The 20,494-nt window shown below is 39.9% G+C and overlaps 1 protein-coding gene across 3 annotated transcripts in view; it reads right to left on the reverse strand.

The window, feature by feature from the left end:
• Window positions 1–360: 360 nt before the first annotated feature.
• Window positions 361–20,494, reverse strand: part of Glce (glucuronic acid epimerase) — a 66,033-nt gene continuing 45,899 nt past the window's right edge. For all 3 annotated transcript variants that reach the window (XM_063265760.1, XM_039082437.2, NM_001427627.1), the window contains 3 exons: window positions 14,832–15,430; window positions 13,765–14,010; window positions 361–4,151 (listed from right to left, as the gene is read on the reverse strand). In XM_063265760.1, the coding sequence (XP_063121830.1) occupies window positions 3,127–4,151; window positions 13,765–14,010; window positions 14,832–15,417 (1,857 nt within the window). In that variant the 5' untranslated portion in view covers window positions 15,418–15,430 and the 3' untranslated portion in view covers window positions 361–3,126. The remainder of the gene's footprint in view (window positions 4,152–13,764; window positions 14,011–14,831; window positions 15,431–20,494) is intronic.

Genomic DNA, 20,494 nt, shown 5'->3' on the forward strand with positions numbered 1-20,494 from the left:
CAGTGCTAGTCATTCTAAAGAGGCTAGAACAGAAAGACAACCGACAGCATGGAACTCTCAGATGGTAACCAGGCAGAACATGCTCACACCCAGCTGGGGTACCTGAGTGTTGGCTTGAGTTGCCCTTTCCCTACTTCCACTTGTCCTCATCCTAGAGCCCCAACATGGGTTTCAGTTCCTACAGTGCAGCACTTTATTTTACGAACCTGTCCCGTGTACTCTAGTTCTTCTACAAACTAAGGTTCCTGTGAGATACTTTGGTTCCCTGTCTTCAGTTTCAACAAGAAATATTGGTCAAATGCTTGCTGGGTTCACATAATCACAAACTAAGCAGAAAAAGGAGAGACATACCCAAGTACATTTCTTTTTGAGATAAAAACTTTATTTTACAATTTTATAAAGCAGCTTTACATTAAGCACAAACAACCCATTTAACTTTGTATAGAAACAAAAAATACCTTTCCATTTGAAAAAATCAAGTTTTGCTGTATATAAAACTAACATGTGCACATTGTGCTTGAACTGCAAAGGCTGTACAGCTTTACAGAGGACCACCCTGCAGAAGGGCATCCGGTAAACACATTATTGCATATTTGACACATGGCATATACCCCACATGTACAATGGAGAAGCAAGGAAACAATCACAAGAACAAAGCAGCAGCTTTTGGTAAGAGTCTGTACACTAACAAAGACAGAGGCCTGCATCTGGAGGGTGCGGTGTCACTTCTGCACTTGCTCACAGATGCTGTGTGGTTCTTGAATGAAGCTGTTATATACAGTAACTCCTAAAGGGTCAAATCTGCCCTTTGCTAGAAACTTTTGGCTGTTTTACTACTGAAATGGCAAAAGATTCAACATGGAAGCTAACTCAGATAAGTGAACCAAACCATTACCTTTAAAGAAAAAAGTTAAAGAGTCACAATAAAAATTTAAAATACCCTCCCCATTCTCTCCATACTCAGGATAAGTAAACACATGATTTAAAAACCTAGGAAACTTTGAAGTTTTCTGGAAGCAAAATTGCATGGGTCCCAGGCAGTGTTCCTTCACACATGCCCGGTTCTCCCACCTGTCAACATGCAGTGGATCCCCACCTCACAGGCAGACTTCCTGCAGCCAGAGTCTCATTCTGTTAACCGCCAAGTGACAACAGAGGCATCCTCATGTCTGACAAGCCAAGCACTGACAGTGCTATCACAGGCTCTGTGTGACCTCTTAGGGAATTCTGGGATCACAAACAAGTCAAGTGGCTGTTGCAATGTGGAAGGCAGTGGAAATGCAACAGCAGTGAACTGCCATCTCTACCTCAGAAACAGAAACAGAAACAAAAAGGACAACCACATTGGTAAGGCACTGGTGTTTGTCACAAAAATCAGTTCCAGGATTCACTGACTCCTCTCATCTGAAGACCAGTATGCAAACAGAAAGCAGAGTTGGGAGCACTCCAGTGACAAATCTGTAGTGAACAGTGTTCCCAGGTGGGCAAGCTTGTTTTGAACATAGGTACTGAAAAAGGGAGTCTTCGTTTTTATTGCTGAGACAAAATGTGCATGTTCAGATGTTGCTGAAACACCTAGTGTGTGAGAACCAGAGGTAAAAACTGGGGAACCTAATGACCACGCTAGTTACGTTGTAGGTAAAATTAAGGTGTGGTCATATAAACCGGGAGTCTAAGTTTACTTCTCAACAGTTTAATATTGTCTTCAGTACAGACCTTCTTTCCAGCCTTTGATGTTAATGTAGTTTACATATGTATCATTATGTATACATGTGCGTGCGCGTTTATGCACTCCAGTTTTCAACAGCACTTTTTAGCTGAATTCAGTAGAAGTACAATGTGTGTGGGTGGATCATCCACCCCATCTTAAACGTGCATCTGACCAACAGCATGGATAAGCTCCACTGTTTGTCCCTAGAAAGTGTGAGGCTCATGTTACCCAATTGTCTCCATATTATCACACCCTTAAACAAATACCAGAGCAAAACCAATCCCTGTTGCTTTTATCTAATGCCTGAAGCCTTACCACAGACACTGTCCATAGCATGAGGACTCTGACAGATCTGATGGCACACAGACAGCAGACATAGTAAGTAGCATCTCTTCTGTTTCAATGCTGGAATCATTTAAAATTAAGCTTCAGAGAAATAGTGAGGACAGAAGCCATGACGTGAAAAGCAATGGGGACAACCCAGGCATGGAAAACTTTACTGTGACTCCTGAACATGACACTTAACCCAGTACTTTTCTTTTATGGAGGAAGTACCAATGGTTAGTTTCAAACTGTTAAGTCTGTCACAAATTTAGGCTTATAATATTCTGAGTAATGTCCTCTCAACAGACAGAACTACTAAAGGACAGTATGAAATGAATGAAGTGCAACCTTCTAGACAGTGACGAAGACAAACTGCACTGGAGCAGAGGTGGGAAGACGATTATCAAACTTTTACTGATTGTAGACCAAGTTTCATAAAACATAGCATGTCTGTAATTTCTTGTGCAGTCAACAAGTTTCATTTTAGTTGTGCTTATGTATATGACCGTGAAACCTGAACACGGGCTGTGTTTAGATATACATAGTTCAAGAAAACCATAATTCAAAATATTTTCCATATATAATTGAACAAATGCTCACTCCCTCTCAAGAAATGAATCTACAGGAAAGAAACACTTTTAAAAAAGAGTCCACGATCCAGGCTATATGCATGTGTTTCCTGCAGCACAGCACACTGATTTCTAAGCCTGCTTTCAGTACAAATATAAATAATCACATTTTAAAAGCACTCCATGCTAAGGTTTAGGTAAGTGCTAGGCAGCAGTGACTTCCCAGCATCTTCCCAAGACTGAGAGACTGCATGGAGGCCTACATGAGGAGCAGGGCGGAGGTCACATCTGTGCTCAGTGCACTGACCAAGCACTCTCCTTGCCTACCTTTCTAAGCACCTGACCCATGGAATGCAACTGTTTCAGAAGACTAACTTTAAGGGTCTCTTCTCACAGTGCTGTGACTCACAAACCCAGAACACACCGCATTTAAAAATGTGCAACGTGCTGCTGAACTCTGCCGCTGACACAGCTCAGCCCTGGAGCTCAGAAGAGGCTGGAACGCACTTTTGGTTTTGAGCTCTAGTTGTGCTTTGCCCTACTGCCTTTAAGGTAGCTTTTCCACCTCTTGACAAATTCTTTGAAGATTGGGGACTCGTCGATGGTGCTGAGCAGCTGCAGCTGGTTGATGTGGGTGGTGTGATAGTCCCAGCGGGCCAGGTTGGGAGCAATGCCAAGCATGAAGTGGCGGAGGTCATAGATGGTTCCGGAGCCAGTATCATACAAGGGCAGCATGGCTTTAAGAGATTCCATGCCGCGCTCATACAAGGACCTTGCTTCTTTCCCAAGCTTCTCTCCTGCTGTTTCTTTTAGGTCATACAGCCCAATCAGAGAATACATAAAGCCATTTAAAACAAAAGAGCTAGGTGTAGTTGGATATTCTTCATACCAGTCATGTTTATTCATGAACACGGCTTTAACTCCATGCTGCTCTGACAGAAACTTGTATGGGGCTGTTGCCCTTAAAGCTGAATTGAGGAATACATAGTCTTTTGTTAGAAGGTAGGCCCTGACTAAGGTAGAGATGGCTTGCCCTTGTGCCATGGCAGAGTACCATCCTGGCTCTAAAGATTTAAACCCTTCCCCTAACTTCCGGGTCACCATAATTGGCCAGCCACCTTTCTCATCCTGGTTCCTCACTAGCCAGTCACTAGCAGCAAAGAATGCAGCCATGTGGGCTGTGGTTGAGATGGTAATGTTGTCCAGGAACCCCTTCCCCTTTGCAATCAACCTAACCACTTTTTTGGGCATGATTTTGGTTGGCTTGACAGCTTTTGTGTTAGAAAGGCCCACTCCTTTCCTGAGGTCAGTGACCAGGTCCCTGGTAACTGTACTCCATGAAGTCCTGGGCCCAATGCCGTAGTATATGTCCCTGTCTTTAAAAGCAATTAGCTGGGTATTTGAGACATAGTGCACAGTGAAGAGCTGATTCTTGTCTGTGGTCTCCAGAACCACAGACACACTTCCGTTTGTTAAGAACTTGAGGTCGAATGAGATAATGAAGTCCTTTGTATTTCCCAGCTGCAAAGACACACCCTCACCGGCTTCTGTGGGGACAGACCAAGTTCTGGTTAGAATAAAAGTATCTTTATACTTTAGTTATAGTTTATTCTGGACAACTACTGACCACACAAAATTAACTCCACAAATTTAATGATGGCTTCTCCTTACCTTTGGAAAGGATTCTGAGCAAATAACTAAGAATTGCTGATAAAGTTGTCCTTTCTAGACCTGATGCCAACTGATGAAGACTCACTGATTATTCTAATACACTTATTCCATAAAAGAGAGAAAAAATAGCCAAAAGCTGATTCAATGCATATTATTACAAGAGAGCTAAAGTTTTAGATAAAATGGCTATGTATAAAATTTCACTTCTAATGCAGTTTGTATTTGCTCCTTATATTCTGTGTCCCACGTTTCCGACCTTACTTGGTGCCTGCTTAGCTGTGAGCATGCTTTGTCTTACTCCACTGCACAGATGTGTAACTGAGACACAGGTAAGAAACCTGCCAAATACAAAGGCAGAATCCAGAATGTCCAGTCTGGGTCTTAATTTGATGTTGAAAATGGCCATATAGGAGGACCAGCAGTCTCAATTATCCTGGACCCCTGAGATCCTTCAGACACTGGATCACCAACCAGACAGCATATACCAGCTGATATGAGGCCCCCAACACATATACAGCAGAGGACTCCCAGGTCTGGACTCAATCAGAGAAGATGTACCTAATTCTCAAGAGACTGGAGGCCCCAGGGAATTTAGAGGTCGTAGGGTGGGTGGGGTGGGGACATCCTCGTGGAGATGGGGTAGAGTGGGGGAGGTGAGGTGGCATGGGATGTGGAACGGTTGGAGGGTGAACCAGGAGGGGAATAAAATCTGGAATGTAAAAGTAAATAAAAAATATTTTAAAAAAGAAAATGATGTTTATTCTTTATATTCTCTGGAACTGTGAACAAAATTACTGGACATTAAACAATGGGCTTATGTAGAAGATAAAAGAAGGAAAGGGGTAAAAAACAGAGGCTCTGAAAAGGCAAAACAGACCTTTCCAAGTCCCAGTTTCAAGAGTTAGCAGAGACAACATTATCTTTGCAGTATAATTTTGAGTTTAAAAAAGACGGTGGTGGGGCTGGGGATTTAGCTCAGTGGTAGAGCGCTTACCTAGGAAGCACAAGGCCCTGGGTTCGGTCCCCAGCTCCGAAAAAAAAGAACAAAAAAAAAAAAAAAAAAAAAAAAAAAAAAAGACGGTGGCTTAGAACAGTGACAAATGATGGTGACTCTTGCCACCTACTGATTACCACATGCTAATAAAATGGTAAACTCTGTTTTATCTATCAAACTATGAAGTACGGAATTTCTCTTGTATAGCCAGAGTACAGTGATGGTTGGCTCTTAGCAGGATGACCATTTGAATGATGCTCACCTAATAGCCACCAAGACACTGTGCATAGTAAAACCAGATATCAGCAAGGATAGCGCCCAGAAGCACACAAACATTGCAGAAATAAATGATACTTGCAGCACAAACTTTAAAACATCAAAGGGAAATAGGAATATCTATTTCCCAAACACACCCACATACAAACTGTCAGTTGGTCCTAAGACTGGTAAATAAGGATTATTTCTGTTTTAAAGACCTGCAGGTTCTGTGAGGTTAAACAGCTACAGCGGCGCCTATAGTCCAGGTTTCTGGGCCCAAGTACCAAGAAGGAAAACAAATGATGCAGAAAATATATGCTCAGAAGAATACTCAGCAGAGGTTCCTTCCCTCAGACCTAGCCATGAAAGCAGGTCTCTGCTGCTACCAGTCCTTGAGAGGATATTCAGGAGCAAAGACCAGATCAGCCTGGACGGCATCAGCATGTGGAGTCAAAGCACATGCTGGATTCCACAGTATACACCAGAATAAACATGGCCCAAAGCTCTTAATGACTTCATCTGATAATGAAAATTATTATGGAAATTGTATTAAGAATGAGAACATCTTAGCTGACTTACAAATCAAATAATGCCTGGGTGATATTTTAAAAATTGACCACAATAGTAAGAACTTAGTTTTATCTGTCAAGATGTCAGCAGGTGTGCTCTAACTAGTACTCTCCTCCTTTGCAGTAAAGTGAAATCTGGAGCTTGAGTTCAACTACCTGAGACACTGCAGGATTCTGAACTGACACACGCATCTCACAGGATTGAGTTACACTCGGCACAGTAGACTCTGATGTCTCTCTCTCTCTCTCTCTCTCTCTCTCTCTCTCTCTCTCTCTAGTTTTTTAGTGATACCTCATTCATCTGCTATCACTAAGTATTACATCTATTCTGGCAGACTGGGGACAATGCCCCATCTTTAAAGTTCAGATGAAGGGAAGCTGAAATCCATTTCCCCCCAGAATTCTGTTCTAATTTTTCATTTTATTTATAAAAATTGAATTAAGTGACATAGTCTAGTCAATCCTCTTATTATATCTTAATATACCACATGAGTCCAAAGGATTCAGTAATGAATGAACTTTTCAAAAGGTCTGATTATTAAATTTTATAAATCCATAACACTAACAAAAGGGCTTTGAGACACAAAGGATCGATAAGAAGTCATAGTCCTCAACCAGTCAACAACTGGAGTCTTCCCCGCAATGATAGGAAATAGTCTTTCAACGTCCTCCTTTTAGCCATACTTGTGAAGTCATATAATCTGCCAGACTACAGTGGCGTCTGAGTGGTAGAATATGGGTTGGTGTGGTAAACAGAAAATACAGCAGACGGTGCTCTCCTTAGAACACCTGCTGTCTGGGGTCTCCTTTCCAATCTACTAACAGAAGTTTTGACTTCCCTGCTATTTGGAATCCCATAAGCCCATGGACCCTATTTTCTGTGCAGTTATTTTTCAGGAGCTACTAAAACTTTCTGTTTGGTCTAGACGTACCAAACATACGTGTACATTAACAAAGGAGGGCAAACACACTGCCAATTATTCTCTATTTTGACACTAAAAGCACCATCACCAAAACCAAACAGAAGACTAAAACTGTATCAAACTATAAAGCAATCAACTAAATGAAAAGAAGAAAAATAAAAAAAACAGGAGGAAATATCTGTATATTATAGATTTGAGAAGGGGTTAACATCCATGATATATAAGGAACTCAACAGAAAACAAAAGCAATAAGGTGAAGAATTATTTAATTAATTTGGGATTAATTAATATATCCAAAGTCAGGATATATGCAAAGGTGTCCATCCCTTATCCCAAATGAAGTACAAACAAAACCATAGGAAAACAACAGCCACCATACATTAGGACTATCAAGGGAAGCATGAACACTAACCGAGGTCTGCAGCAGATGCGTGGAAAAGGATCTTTGTGCATAATGTAAATTGGTATAGCCATTACAGCATTGTATAATGGATCCCTCCAAACTAAAGCCAGAACTCGGTGAACCAGGAATCCCACTTCTGGGTCTACACTCATCAAAAGAGACAAAATTACCATTTCAAAGAGGTATGTTGGTGACAGATAGCCCATGTTCATTGAAAGATTAGTAGAAATAGCCAAGACATGGAAACAACATGTGTGTGGCAATAGGTGAATGGATAATGTGTGTTTGTAATTTTCAGTTGTAAGGAGAAAGAAACCCTGCCATCTGAGAGCTAATGCTTATGAAACTGGTCACAGAAAGGCAGACACTGTATATGGTTGCAGATTGCTACTATACTCTATATATATACTATGTATATAGTATATATATAATATATACTATATTAAATATTATAAGTAATTAGTAAGAAAGCTGGACTAATAGAAATAGACTGGTGTATTCAGAAACTAGAAAATGGAGGAAATAGGGAGATGGAGGCCAGCGAATACAAGTTTTCAGACGCCTGACGTATACCATGGCAAACTACGGCTAATACTGCATCCTACACTTAAAGTACGCTGACATTTTCCACACTCTTAACAACACACACACCAACTTATGAGGTAATAGATTTGTAAATCATCTTTTGTTTTCATATAATTAAACAAAGTTTATTATTTTTAACTATGTCTTTGTATCTGGGCTTGTGTATGTGAGTGCAGGTGCCAAGGGAGGCTAGTGGCCATCAGATCCAGATCTCCTAGAAGTGCAGTTATAGGTGGCTGTGAGCCACCTGGCATGGGTGTTGAATTCCAGCTCTGTATAAACTACCTATCTTGATCTTGGTAACCAATTTCCACCATGTATATCCTTCAAAACATCATATTGTATGCCCTAATTATATACAAATTCATTTGTAAATTACACTCAGTAAAGCTAGGAAAACAGAACAGTCTTTAAGTCTGTATCCTTACATAAAGCTACTATCATTTATTTAATCATTGTCAACATGTTTGCTACATCAGATGAGAAACAGCCTTACTCAACCCTGGATGAAGTAGAAAAAATGGTGGGAACCCTGAGAGAAAACAGCTAAACAGGAGAGAGAGGAGGAGAGGTCATGAAAATAGAAGGAAAAGAATGCTTTGGGAAAGCTAATTACAAGCATGAGGTTCTAAATCATTCAATTTTAAAATTTAGATGATTTTCTAGACATATACTACGTACCAAAGTTAAATCAAGATCAGGTAAACTATCAAGTAGTCCCATAACCTCTAAGGAAATAGAAATAGTCACAAAACTTCCCAACCAAAAAAGGTCCAGGGTCAGATGGTTTTAGTGCAGAATTCTACCAGACCTTCAAAGAAGAGCTAATACCAATACTCCTTAAACTATTCCATAAAATGGAAACAGAAGGAACACTACTTAATTCATTCTATGAAGCCATAGTTGCTCTTGTACCTAAACCATACAAAGTCCCAACAAAGAGAACTAATCTTGCTTATGAATATCGATGCAAAACTACTCAATAAAATTCCTGCAAACTGAATACGAGAACACAACAAAATCCAAAATCATTATTCACCACGATTAAGTAGGCTTCATCCCAAAGATGCAGGTATGGTTCAGTATACGGAAATCCATCAATGTAATACACTATATAAACAAACTTTAAGAAAAAAAGCCACATGATCATCTCATTAGATGCTGAAAAAGCCTTTGACAAAATACAATACCCTTCCCCTTCATGTTAAAAGTCTTGTAAAGAGTAAAAATTCATGGCACATACCTAAACATAATAAAAGCATTATATAGCAAACCCACAGTCAACATCAAATTAAATGGAGAATCTAGAAGCAATCCCACTAAAATCTGGGACAAGACAAGGTTGCTCATTCTCTCCCTATCTATTCAATATAGTACTGGAAGTTCTAGCTAGAGCATTTAGACAACAAAAGAGGATCGAGGGGATAGAAATTGGAAAGGAAGAAGTCAAAGTATCACGATTTGCAGATGATATGATGGAATACATAACTGACTCCCAAAATTCTACCAGAGAACTCCTACAGATGATAAACAACTTCAGCAAAGTGGATGGATGTAAAATTAATTCAAAACAAATCAGTAGCCTTCCTTGACACAAATGATAAACAGACTGAGTAAGAAATTGGGGAAACAACACTCTTCACAATAGACACAAAGAGTATAAAATATCTTGATGTAACTCTGACCAAGTAAGTGAAAGATCTGTATAACATGAACTTCAAATCCCTGAAAAAAGAATTTGAAGAAGACCTTGAAAGATGGAAAGATACTCATGGATTGGCAGAATAAACATAGTGAAAATGGCCATCTTACCAAAAGCAATCTACGGATTCAATACAATTCCCATTAAAATTCCAACACAATTCTTCACAGACACGGAAAAAGCAATTCTCAACTTCATTTGGAAAAACAAAAAATCCAGGATAGCCAAAACAATTCTCAACAATAAAAGAACTTTTTTTTTTTTAAGATTTATTTATTTATTATATACGAGTACACTGTAGCTGTCTTCAGATACACCAGAAGAGGGCATCGGATCTCTTTACAGATGGTTGTGAGCCACCATGTGGTTGCTGGGATTTGAACTCAGGACCTCTGGAAGAGCAGTCGGTGCTCTTAACTACTGAGCCATCTCTCCAGCCCATAAAAGAACTTCTGAGGGTGGGGGGAAATCACCATCCCTGACCTCAAACTGTACTACAAAGCAATAGTGATAAAAACGGACAGGTTGATCAATGGAGTAGAATTGAAGACCCAGAAGTAAACCCACACACCTATGGACACTGGATCTTTGACAAAGACGCCAAAAACATATATTGGAAAAGAGAAAGCATTTTCAATAAATGTTGCTTATCTAACTGACAGTTTGTATATAGGAGAATGAAAATAGATCCATCTTTATCACCCTGCACAAAGCTCAAGTCCAAGTGGATCAAGGACCTCAACATAAAACCAGATACACTGAATCTAATAGAAGAGAAAGTGGGAAAGAGCCTCAGACTCATTGGCATAGGAGGAAATTTCCTGAACAGAACACCAATGGCTAGGCTATAAGATCAACAACTGATAAATGGGACTTCCCGAAACTGAAAAGCTTCTGTAAGGCAAAAGACCACCATCAATGGGACAAATCAGCAACCTACAGACTGGGAAAAAAAAATCTTCACTAACCCCACATCTGACAGAGGACTAATACCCAAAATATAAGGAACTCAAGAAGCTAACCTCCAAAAAGACCAAATAACCCAATTAAAAATGGGGTATAGAACTAAACAGAGAATTCACAATAGAAGAATACTGAATGGCCAAGAAGCACTTAAAGAAATGTTCAACGTCCTTAGTCATTAGAGAAATGCAAATCAAAACCACCCCGAGATTCCACCTTATACCAACCAGAATGGCTAAAGAGGATCAAAAGCTTAAGTGACAGCACATGCTGGCAAGGATGTGGAGAAAGAGGTGCACTCCTCCATTGTTGGTGGGACTGCAAACTGGTATAACCACTCTGGAAATCAATCTGGTGGTTCCTCAGAAAATCAAGAGATAGTTCTACCTGAACATCCAGCTATACCACTCTTGGGCATATACCCAAAAGATGCCCCACCATACCACAAGGACATGTGCTCCACCATGCTCATAGCAGCCTTATTTGTAATACCTAGAAGCTAAAAACAGTCCATGTCGAAAGAGAGCCAGGTATGCTGGCGCATGCTTGCAATTTCAACATTGGGAGAGAAACAGAAAGATTAAGAGTTCAAGGTTATCCCATCCTCAACCACAGAGTGAGTCTGAGGCCAGCTAAGGTCACAACTCTACCATCCATCCATCCATCCATCCATCCATCCATCCATCCATCCACCCACCCACCCACCCACCTATCCATTCGTATAAATAGACATCTATGTGTGTGTGTGTGTGTGTGTGTGTGTGTGTGTGTGTGTGTGTATCAATTTTAAGGAAATTATTATTTAGTAATAAAGAATAGGTTGCAGACATAAAATGGTCAGCACCAAGTGTGTAATGTTTTTCAGGCAGGGTCACATTGTGCAGTCTAGGCTGCTCTGGTACTCCTGTTTGGCTCTGCTTCCTAAGTGTTGGGATCATAGGCACACTAGTACATCTTGCTTACAAAATAGTTCTTTGCTCAAGATGGATTTGTTCCCTTGGAAAAAGCAAACTCCTTTGGGAGTTAAAAACAAGAAAGATGACTCCCTAGTTCCCCAGAGCTTTAGCTCGCTTACATCCATGCTTTTAAGACAAGTCTCAACTTCTCAACAATGATGCCTTGGATTATTTTCCACAAAACTGTATTTTCCAAACATCTTCAAGCCTCATAGCCATGCTTCAATGATGCCACCTTACTTCTTTGATTTTAGTTCTCATGTAGCTGCAATCATTCTCCCTCATCCTTATAGTGTAACTCCCACAATAACATGTGCATGCCATTCCCAGCTAACAGACTATACCAACAGAGAGCAACTGAGTAGTTATATCCTTCCAACAACAAGGCTGCCAAAAGTTCTTTGTGAGCTTGACACCCGCTCCCCTCAACGATCTATCTCTAACAACTGTCCACTGAATGAATGACAGGCTAAGGGGAAGATCCCTCCTTGCATGATTTGTGAGTCTACCTTTGAATTCAGCAAGGCATCAGTGGAATCTGTTTCTGTTAACAGGACAGAACCAGACCATTCAGACACTCTAGGAGACTGAATGAAAGGTACACTTTTCTGCCAGTATCTAGACAACACTACTGATGTAAAATGAAACTCCTTGGATTTGCAAACATTCTTTTGCTTCATGTAATAATTTCCTGCTGCAAAACAACAATAGTTAGAAAACAACTATTCTTAAGCATTTCCTTGTACCCTTTCACCCAACCATGGCAGGTGTTTTATGATAAGCTGAGACATTCTATGCACTAGAGTATCACAAAATGGCATGGGAGAAAAGAAGTTCTAGAGGCAATAAAAACTAAAAGTCATCCCTTCTTTGCACTGCATTAACATTCCTAAGTGCAGTACTTAGGACAATGTAGAATGAGTAGATCTATATGTGGCTTTCTAGTCTGCCGTCAATAAAGAACAAAAACAAAATACAAAACACAAAGGAGCTCTTTCCTCTGCTCTCTTTCATTTACCTACTTCAGTTTGTAGGGGAGGAATGAATCCTGAATCTGACAACATTTCATCATCAAGATTAAGCCTGAGGTGCTAAGATTATTTCATTGTCTTTTTAAGTAATGGACTCATTAGTTCTCATGGATATTGATTAGTCAGGAAAATACATTACATACGAATTAATGAGACTGTCTCAGTAAAAGGGAAATGTTGCATAAGGTTAATTTGATCTTATAAATGATTTTATTAATGAAAATTGTTTTATATGAAGTTTCAGATAATGTAGTGCATGAACAAAATTTAGTAATGAGAACAGGCCTATTTGGTAATGCTACAATTTCTTTACAAAAAGAAAATTCTGGTTAAAAAAAATAGGCAAATGGGGTTGGGGATTTAGCTCAGTGGTAGAGCGCTTGCCTAGGAAGCGCAAGGCCCTGGGTTCGATCCCCAGCTCCGAAAAAAAGAACAACAACAACAAAAAAAAAAGGCAAAGGAAAGGATATCTAAATTCAACTCTGCTGTGCCATAACACTAACACACACACACACACACACACACACACACACACACACACACACACGCACCCACACGCACACACACGCACTCTCACGAACACACACACACCCCAAGGATGCTCAGTGGAAGAATGTTTACTTAGTATGTACAAAGCCCTGGGCTAGATCCCAGTACCAAAGATTAAACCAAAAAAACAAAAAACAAAAAACAAAAAAACAAAAAACCCCCTTCATCCTGGAGCATACAGACCACAGGATGCACATAATAGCCATATCTACATTTTAGCATCATTCTACGGTTTGCTTCTTCATGTAGTAAATTCTCCTTTTTATTTATTTATTTATTTTTTTGGTTCTTTTTTTCAGAGCTGGGGACCGAACCCAGGGTCTTGCGCTTCCTAGGTAAGCACTCTACCACTGAGCTAAATCCCCAGCCCCAATTCTCCTTTTTATAAGGCCGACTTTTTGTCCCCAGTTCTGTTTTGGGGGATTTTGATAATATCATTGTGGTTATGTAACATAAAGGGCTTGTTACTATGTTTTTAAAAAAACATTAAAAATTTTAAAGTGCCTCAATTCGTTAGGTCAACTTAAATGAAAGAGACATACAGCATGAAACTCACCTGGAGCAATAAACTGTTTAACATTGGTGGATCTAGACTTATCAGCCACACTGGCCATGAAGCAGCCCTTGGGCACAGTCCATTCATTAGGTCTGATGTTTCTGTCCCTGTCTTCTGCTGTCTCGTATACCTCTATGTGAGGGGGTTTCTCGGTTAGATTCTTGCTGTAATGACTGAGCCCATACTGCGCAATCTGGATTGGGTAGAAATAGCCTTGAGGCCCCCATTGTGTAGATAATGGCACACCTATAAAAAACAAACAACGGATCACTAAAACCGGACACGAAGTCATTCTGAGGACCACTCTTCACCGTTCTACTTCTGGGTAATGTTTTAGGGTTATTTGCAACTCTGAAGCTTTTTTTTTCCTGCTTTAATGCTGTATGTTTGTTCTATTGATCAAGCTCAATTCTTAACTCTGATTGTACATTATTTTACATCTTTGTAATCACTTATTTTTAAAAAGATATATATATGTATGTATGTATGTATGTATATATATATATATATATATATATATATATATATATATATACTGACCTTTTAACTAAGTGATAAAATATTTAACGTTGGGGAACTACACTTGGACAAAGAATTCAGGTGCTAGAAAGCTTACCAGTAGCCTGGGTCTCCCTGTCCATCTAGTCCCTGTATCCATACAGTTTTTATTGCTACATATATGTTTCTGTGATAGTAGGGACTGAACTCTAGGCCTTGCACATGTTAGGCAAACTGTATCACTGAGCCACATCCCTCCTCTAGTACCTATGTTGTTTTGAAGCCCAATTTCTGGAGCTTGGTACTTTGACCTCACTAATGAGACTCTGAGGCAGATTAATGGAACAACCCTATTTATTCAGTCTGGTTTTACTGCTGCCCTTCCCTCTCACCCCAACTGGGCAGCTCAATAGGTTTATACTTGCCTGTTCCTCCTTGCTGAGACAGAGAAACAATCACAGTCCCCTTCCCATTGTCCTACACAGTGGCTATGTAACTGACATCTTCAGTTTCCTAGTCCTTAACATAATCAAGCTAGAAAAAGCCAGGTAGAGCAAACAGATACCAACCTTCAACTCCACTTATACACTTGACTCTGTCTCGGACTTCCACATTGTATCCTTCAAAGGACATAAACACACCGTCAGGGTGGTAAGGTGATCTCTGTGCATAGACTTTGGAATAGCTATGAGAGAATTCAAATCGATCATAGCCATCATACTGGACAACTTTTCCATAAACATCAAAGTATTTCTCTACCCAAGTGAATGGAAGAAAAACTTCATTCCCCTCTCGTCTCCCTCTAATTGTGTGTTCATCATTTATGAGACAGTCAATCTCTTCATATTTGAGCCCTAACACCTTGCTTCCCCCATTGCTATTGAAGCCCCCAACAACAGGGGGTGCCTTCTGTTGTTCCTGAGGAAATGCCTCCTCTGACTGCTGCTTGGCTATGTGGTTGGCATAGTGGTTACTTTCAGATGCTGCTGATCTTTTTTCTAATCCATCCACTCTGAATCCACTACTCAAGTGCCGAGGAAACTGGATTGCTTTGTCGCTGGAACACTTATTCCACAAAAGTACTGTGACCAAAGTGAATAACGCACAGATGATAATCAAAGTCTTATAGTTGACCCGAGCTGCCAAACAACGCATATTCAGACCATACCTATGGAGGCAAGAAGAAAATCATTCAGAGACTGACATACTGATGCTTCATAGGTAAGTTCATTTAAAATATATTTATTCATTGTGCATGTTCAGGATATTTTATCAAATGCATGTAGCCTGATTGTATTTAAATTATGAACTCAAATTTTCAGCATAGGCAAACTGCTCAGCACAAACCTAAAGCAGAGATGTCCAAATTTTCATTTGGTGCTCCTCTGGTACTCAACAATGTTTATTTACTATGTCCCTAAACTTAAAGAAACACTTTATAGCTGGGCAGTGGTGGCACAAACCTTTAATCCCAGCACTCAGGGTGGGTGCGTGGGTGGGGAGGCAGGTGGATCTCTGTGAGTTCAAGACTAGCCTGGTCTAATAGAATGAGTTCCAGGACAGCCAGAGCTACATAGAGAAAGAAACCCCATCTTAAAAGAAACATCTTATAGTTCTATTTTTAAGACCAAAGAACTGGTCTTAGCCCCCCAACTGGCCATTCCCCTTTCAGTCTATTCTGAGCCTCCCTTATATGCTGACAGATCTTCCAGTCCTAGGCCACAAGGTTCCTTATCTCTGTTCATTTCTGAGTGATCTCACTCAAGCCTCATGCCTTAGTAGGAACTTGCATGTTGACTATCCCCAAATTCTCTATCAAAGCTAGATTTCCTTTATAACTACAGATATATACATACCCAAGAGACAATCCAAGTAACTGGTATCTTTAGTTGGAAGCCAAATAAGCTTCTGCACTGTAACACTCACAGCTTCATACAGATCTTCTCCTTCAACCCACTCACTCTTCTAATATTCAGACAAAACTTGGATTCCTATGTTGATCACCTGAGACCCAAATGACCAACTTCACTACTGCCACAATGATAAGCTGTGGTCATTTTTTACCTGCAGCACTTCAACACTGGCCAAATTGGCCCTCTTCTACCCATGCCTAGTATTACACCCCCAAGTCTATTCTCAAGTCTGAAGGGAGAAGACACTGATGTTGTTGGCCCTGTTGGCCATTGGCGTATTAGTCAGCTATAATGATATGTAGGGATCCCAGGGGAACATGGGAAATTACGTGTTAGCTTTATGTGTGGTGAATGGAACACTTGAGATTGCTCAGAGTAAATGATGTAAAAGCATAGTCTATGTTTGCCGGTCGCTCTGTAATTTAATATGCAGTGTGATTCCACACTTACTTCTTTTGTTTGTAATTTCTTCTCACTTTCTCTACAATATACCTTTTACGTAGGATACAAGGAACAAATGCCCAAATAAAATATTTTATGAAAAATTAAATGATGAATTTCAATTAAGAAAGTTAAGAGTGAACATAAAACCCACTAATTTCTTCCAATTACAAGAGAAAGTAAACTTTGGGCCCTGAATGCCTAAAATCAATTATTCAACTCCAACATTTTTTAAGGTTCACTTTTATTTGTAAGTGTATATGTCTCCGTGTGGGTATGCACACAGGAATGTGGGTACCTACAGAGACCAGAGTGCCTGGTTCCCTGTAGCTGGAGTTACAGGCAGTTATGAGCCATTCAACATGGGTTCTGGGAATTGTCCACGGAGCCATCTCTCCAGCCCTTTTGCTCCCACTCTTAACAGTTTGGCAGGATGTAGATTGTGTTCGGATTAGCTTCAAAGTCTTAGGGCAGAACTGCACAATCTTAAAATAGTAAGGGTTACCTACTGGTAAAGTTTGAGTGCAGTCTAATAGCTGTCACTATGAATGACTTCATTAAGGAGCTTTTGTTCATCTCATGAATTCCAGTTTTCAAAAGACAGCATGCTGGCTGACTATTTCTGTACCAGATGTGCTCTGTCTGACAGTTTGTCCTCCTATGGCTTAATGGAAGTGCTGTCTTTGTAGCTCTCTACATGCTACAGAGTTCCTTTTTATAAATAAAGTTCTCTGTGATTACTTCTATTTATTGTGTTGGCATTTTTCCTGGTTATCTTGTCTATTTTTCCTGACATTAAGTTTTCCTCACATGCCTAATGATCTCTTATTAGATTCTCTCCATTACTGTGAAGATGGTCTGCTTTTTGGTTAGATTGCAGGGATGGGGTGTGGAGAGAGAGCTCTGTGTGGGCCAGGTAGATGCTAAAAGCAGCACTCTTCTAGTGGAGAACAGGAAGGCAGCAGGCCCTCTGTCAGAACAAACATGCACATAGTTTTGGAAGCCTAGCCATTTCTAATTTCTCTACAGAAAGTTTGCCTGTTGTTTCACCTGGAATTAAGCCAGTTATCAGCAGTCAAGAGCAGGAACAAGTAAAATCTGGAGGGGTGAGCAGAAGGTGCAACTGGGCCTTCTAGTACCAAACAAAGGTCTCTTCAACTGTCATCCTCTTAGTCACATCTATACATTTCTGATCTCTAGACATGTTATTTCAGTGGAACATCAAAAAGGAAAGGAGGCAAAGATGTGTGTGTGTGTGTGTGTGTGTGCGTGTGTGTGTGTGTGTGTGTATGTGTGTGTCCTGAAAATATACACACAGAAGTGAAAAGCTGGGAATGTAATACAAGTTGAATATCCAGAAAAGTTTGCCTCTCTCCTGGTCTTTGATATCTTGGAAATGGGACTCAAATCTAGTCACAAAATTAATTTGTTATACACACACACACACACACACACACACACACACACACACACACACGCAAATATAAAACATGAGAGAAAGCCTAAAAATGAACTTTATATACTTTAAAAATATACGTATCCTGTATGTGTGTGTGCACCGTGTGTGTGCACCGTGTGTGTGCACCGTGTGTGTGCACCGTGTGTGTGCACCGTGTGTGTGCACCGTGTGTGTGCACCGTGTGTGTGCACCGTGTGTGTGCACCGTGTGTGTGCACCGTGTGTGTGCACCGTGTGTGTGCACCGTGTGTGTGCACCGTGTGTGTGCACCGTGTGTGTGCACCGTGTGTGTGCACCGTGTGTGTGCACCGTGTGTGTGCAGGTACTTCCAGAGACCAGAGGATCGTACTGGACACCCTGGAACCAGAGCTGGTAGCTGTGAGCTGCTTGATCTGGGTGCTGGAAATCCAAACTAGGTCCTCTGCAAGATCAGTGAGTGACTATAACTAAACCATCATACCAGCTCCAAATTTTATAGAGTATTTTTGATGATTTGTGCATGAGGAAGTTTCATTACCACTTTCCACTTGTAGCATCAAATCATTATTCATAAAATTTGGATCTGGGAGATATTTAATATTTCTTCTTGTATTAGAAATACTCATTCTAATAATGTTTTATTATTTATATCGCTACTATGAGAAAACACATTAAGTGATTTTAAAAACAAAATAGCACAAAGTGTGTACAAGTGATCTGTTAAAGGTCATACTTATAAATAAAAGATTTCCTTAAGTTGTAATAAAGGCAAACAACCAAAACACCCATGTGTTATCATTTATATAATATATCCACTATACCCGACATTTTGACCATTAAAACAGAAATACTGGGTGCAAGATGGCTCTTGCCACACAAGCTTAATAAAGCCAAGTTTGATCCCAGGAGCCATGATGGAAGAAGAGGACTCCACAAAGTTCTTTTGACCTCCACAGTTATCACACTCCAATCCAAATACCATGGACATGTACAACAATAATAATATTTAAACACAGAAATACAAGGCTCTTTGTTATATCTTTGAGGAGTGTCTTTCCTCCTCTACCCAAATATGAGTAACTGCTCATGGAACAACACTACTCTATGACAAGGCACACGATGGGAAAACCAAAATAACATAGTTTAACACATTTTTAATAACCCTGATGCCAAGATTTATATATGATACCATTTCTTACTAAAAACAAAACAAAAGAAAACGGACCTTCCTAAAAAATTAGATGATTCTAGGTTCATGATAGATAACAACAAAACTTTCAAAAATTGATGGAATCATAACCCATGGGTCAAAACAGCTGTAGAAGCTGGGTGTGGTGCTGTCCAGAACCCCAGCACCTAGGAAGCTAAAACAAGATTCTGAGTTTGAGGCTGGCTTGGGTTACACAGCAAGAACCTGATCAGAAAAAGTTAAGAGGGCATTAGATCAACATTGGAAAAAGATGTTAATGTTAAATCTGACCAACAGCCATATTATATACTAAGTTACATACTTATATGTTTAACATTCCACAATCAAAAAAAAAAAAAGTACAGTGCTGTGCAGCTAAAAGAATTGTGGTCAGCCTTAAAGTTTCTCTTTCAAATTTATTTGTTAAAAATTGAGAGAATTACATCTGAAGTTAACTGGAACACATGGGGTCAATAAAAATCCAGAGTCTCAACACTACTAAAAAGGATAAAGTCATCCCCCCAAAACAACCCCATAAACAAACAAACAAAAAATCAGTGAAACTAGTAACTAATTTTGCAAACTATACTTCAGAATGGTTCAATAGCCCCAGTCAATGTAGTATTCTATTTCCCAGAAGGCCAGTTTGTAATGTAGAAGAGAAACAGCAGGAAATGAGTATTATGCACTCCCTCATGAAATGACAACTGCAGGCAGCTTTGGAAGATATGACTGCTTTGACCTGTAGATTCATACACTGTGTTTGTTTACTATGTCCTTTTATTAACATATCAAGCAATTTACTTTTCTTTTTATTCTTAGGTAGTAAGTAGAAGAAAAAGATCAACACATGCCCAAATTGACTGGTTAAGCAATTGTTCTCCAGTTATTATGCAGCAGGTAAGGAAGACACTAACCATGTGCCTCGAAAAAAAAAAAAAATCAAAGGGCATCATCAGTGTTACTATGATACGAGTGCTGTAAAAGATAGGAAGAAGGTGCCCTGAAATGAGAGAAAGAAACCTCTAATTCTCTTTTAATTTTTTTATGGGAACCAGAAACCTTTCAAGGAGTAATCAGCAGAAAACTGACTCATGTCAGGGATGCTTCTAGTCAGGAGATTTGCACTTGTGTTTGCCATTTCCCCTGCCTGACATTCTCTTTCCCTAGCATCCACTTGGCCTCCTTCCTTACTTCACTTGACCCCCTGCTTAGATGTCAATTAAAAAGGCCTCAGTGACCAGTTCATGCA

This window comes from Rattus norvegicus, chromosome 8 (genome assembly GCF_036323735.1).
Source record: "Rattus norvegicus strain BN/NHsdMcwi chromosome 8, GRCr8, whole genome shotgun sequence".
Taxonomy (NCBI): domain Eukaryota; kingdom Metazoa; phylum Chordata; class Mammalia; order Rodentia; family Muridae; genus Rattus; species Rattus norvegicus.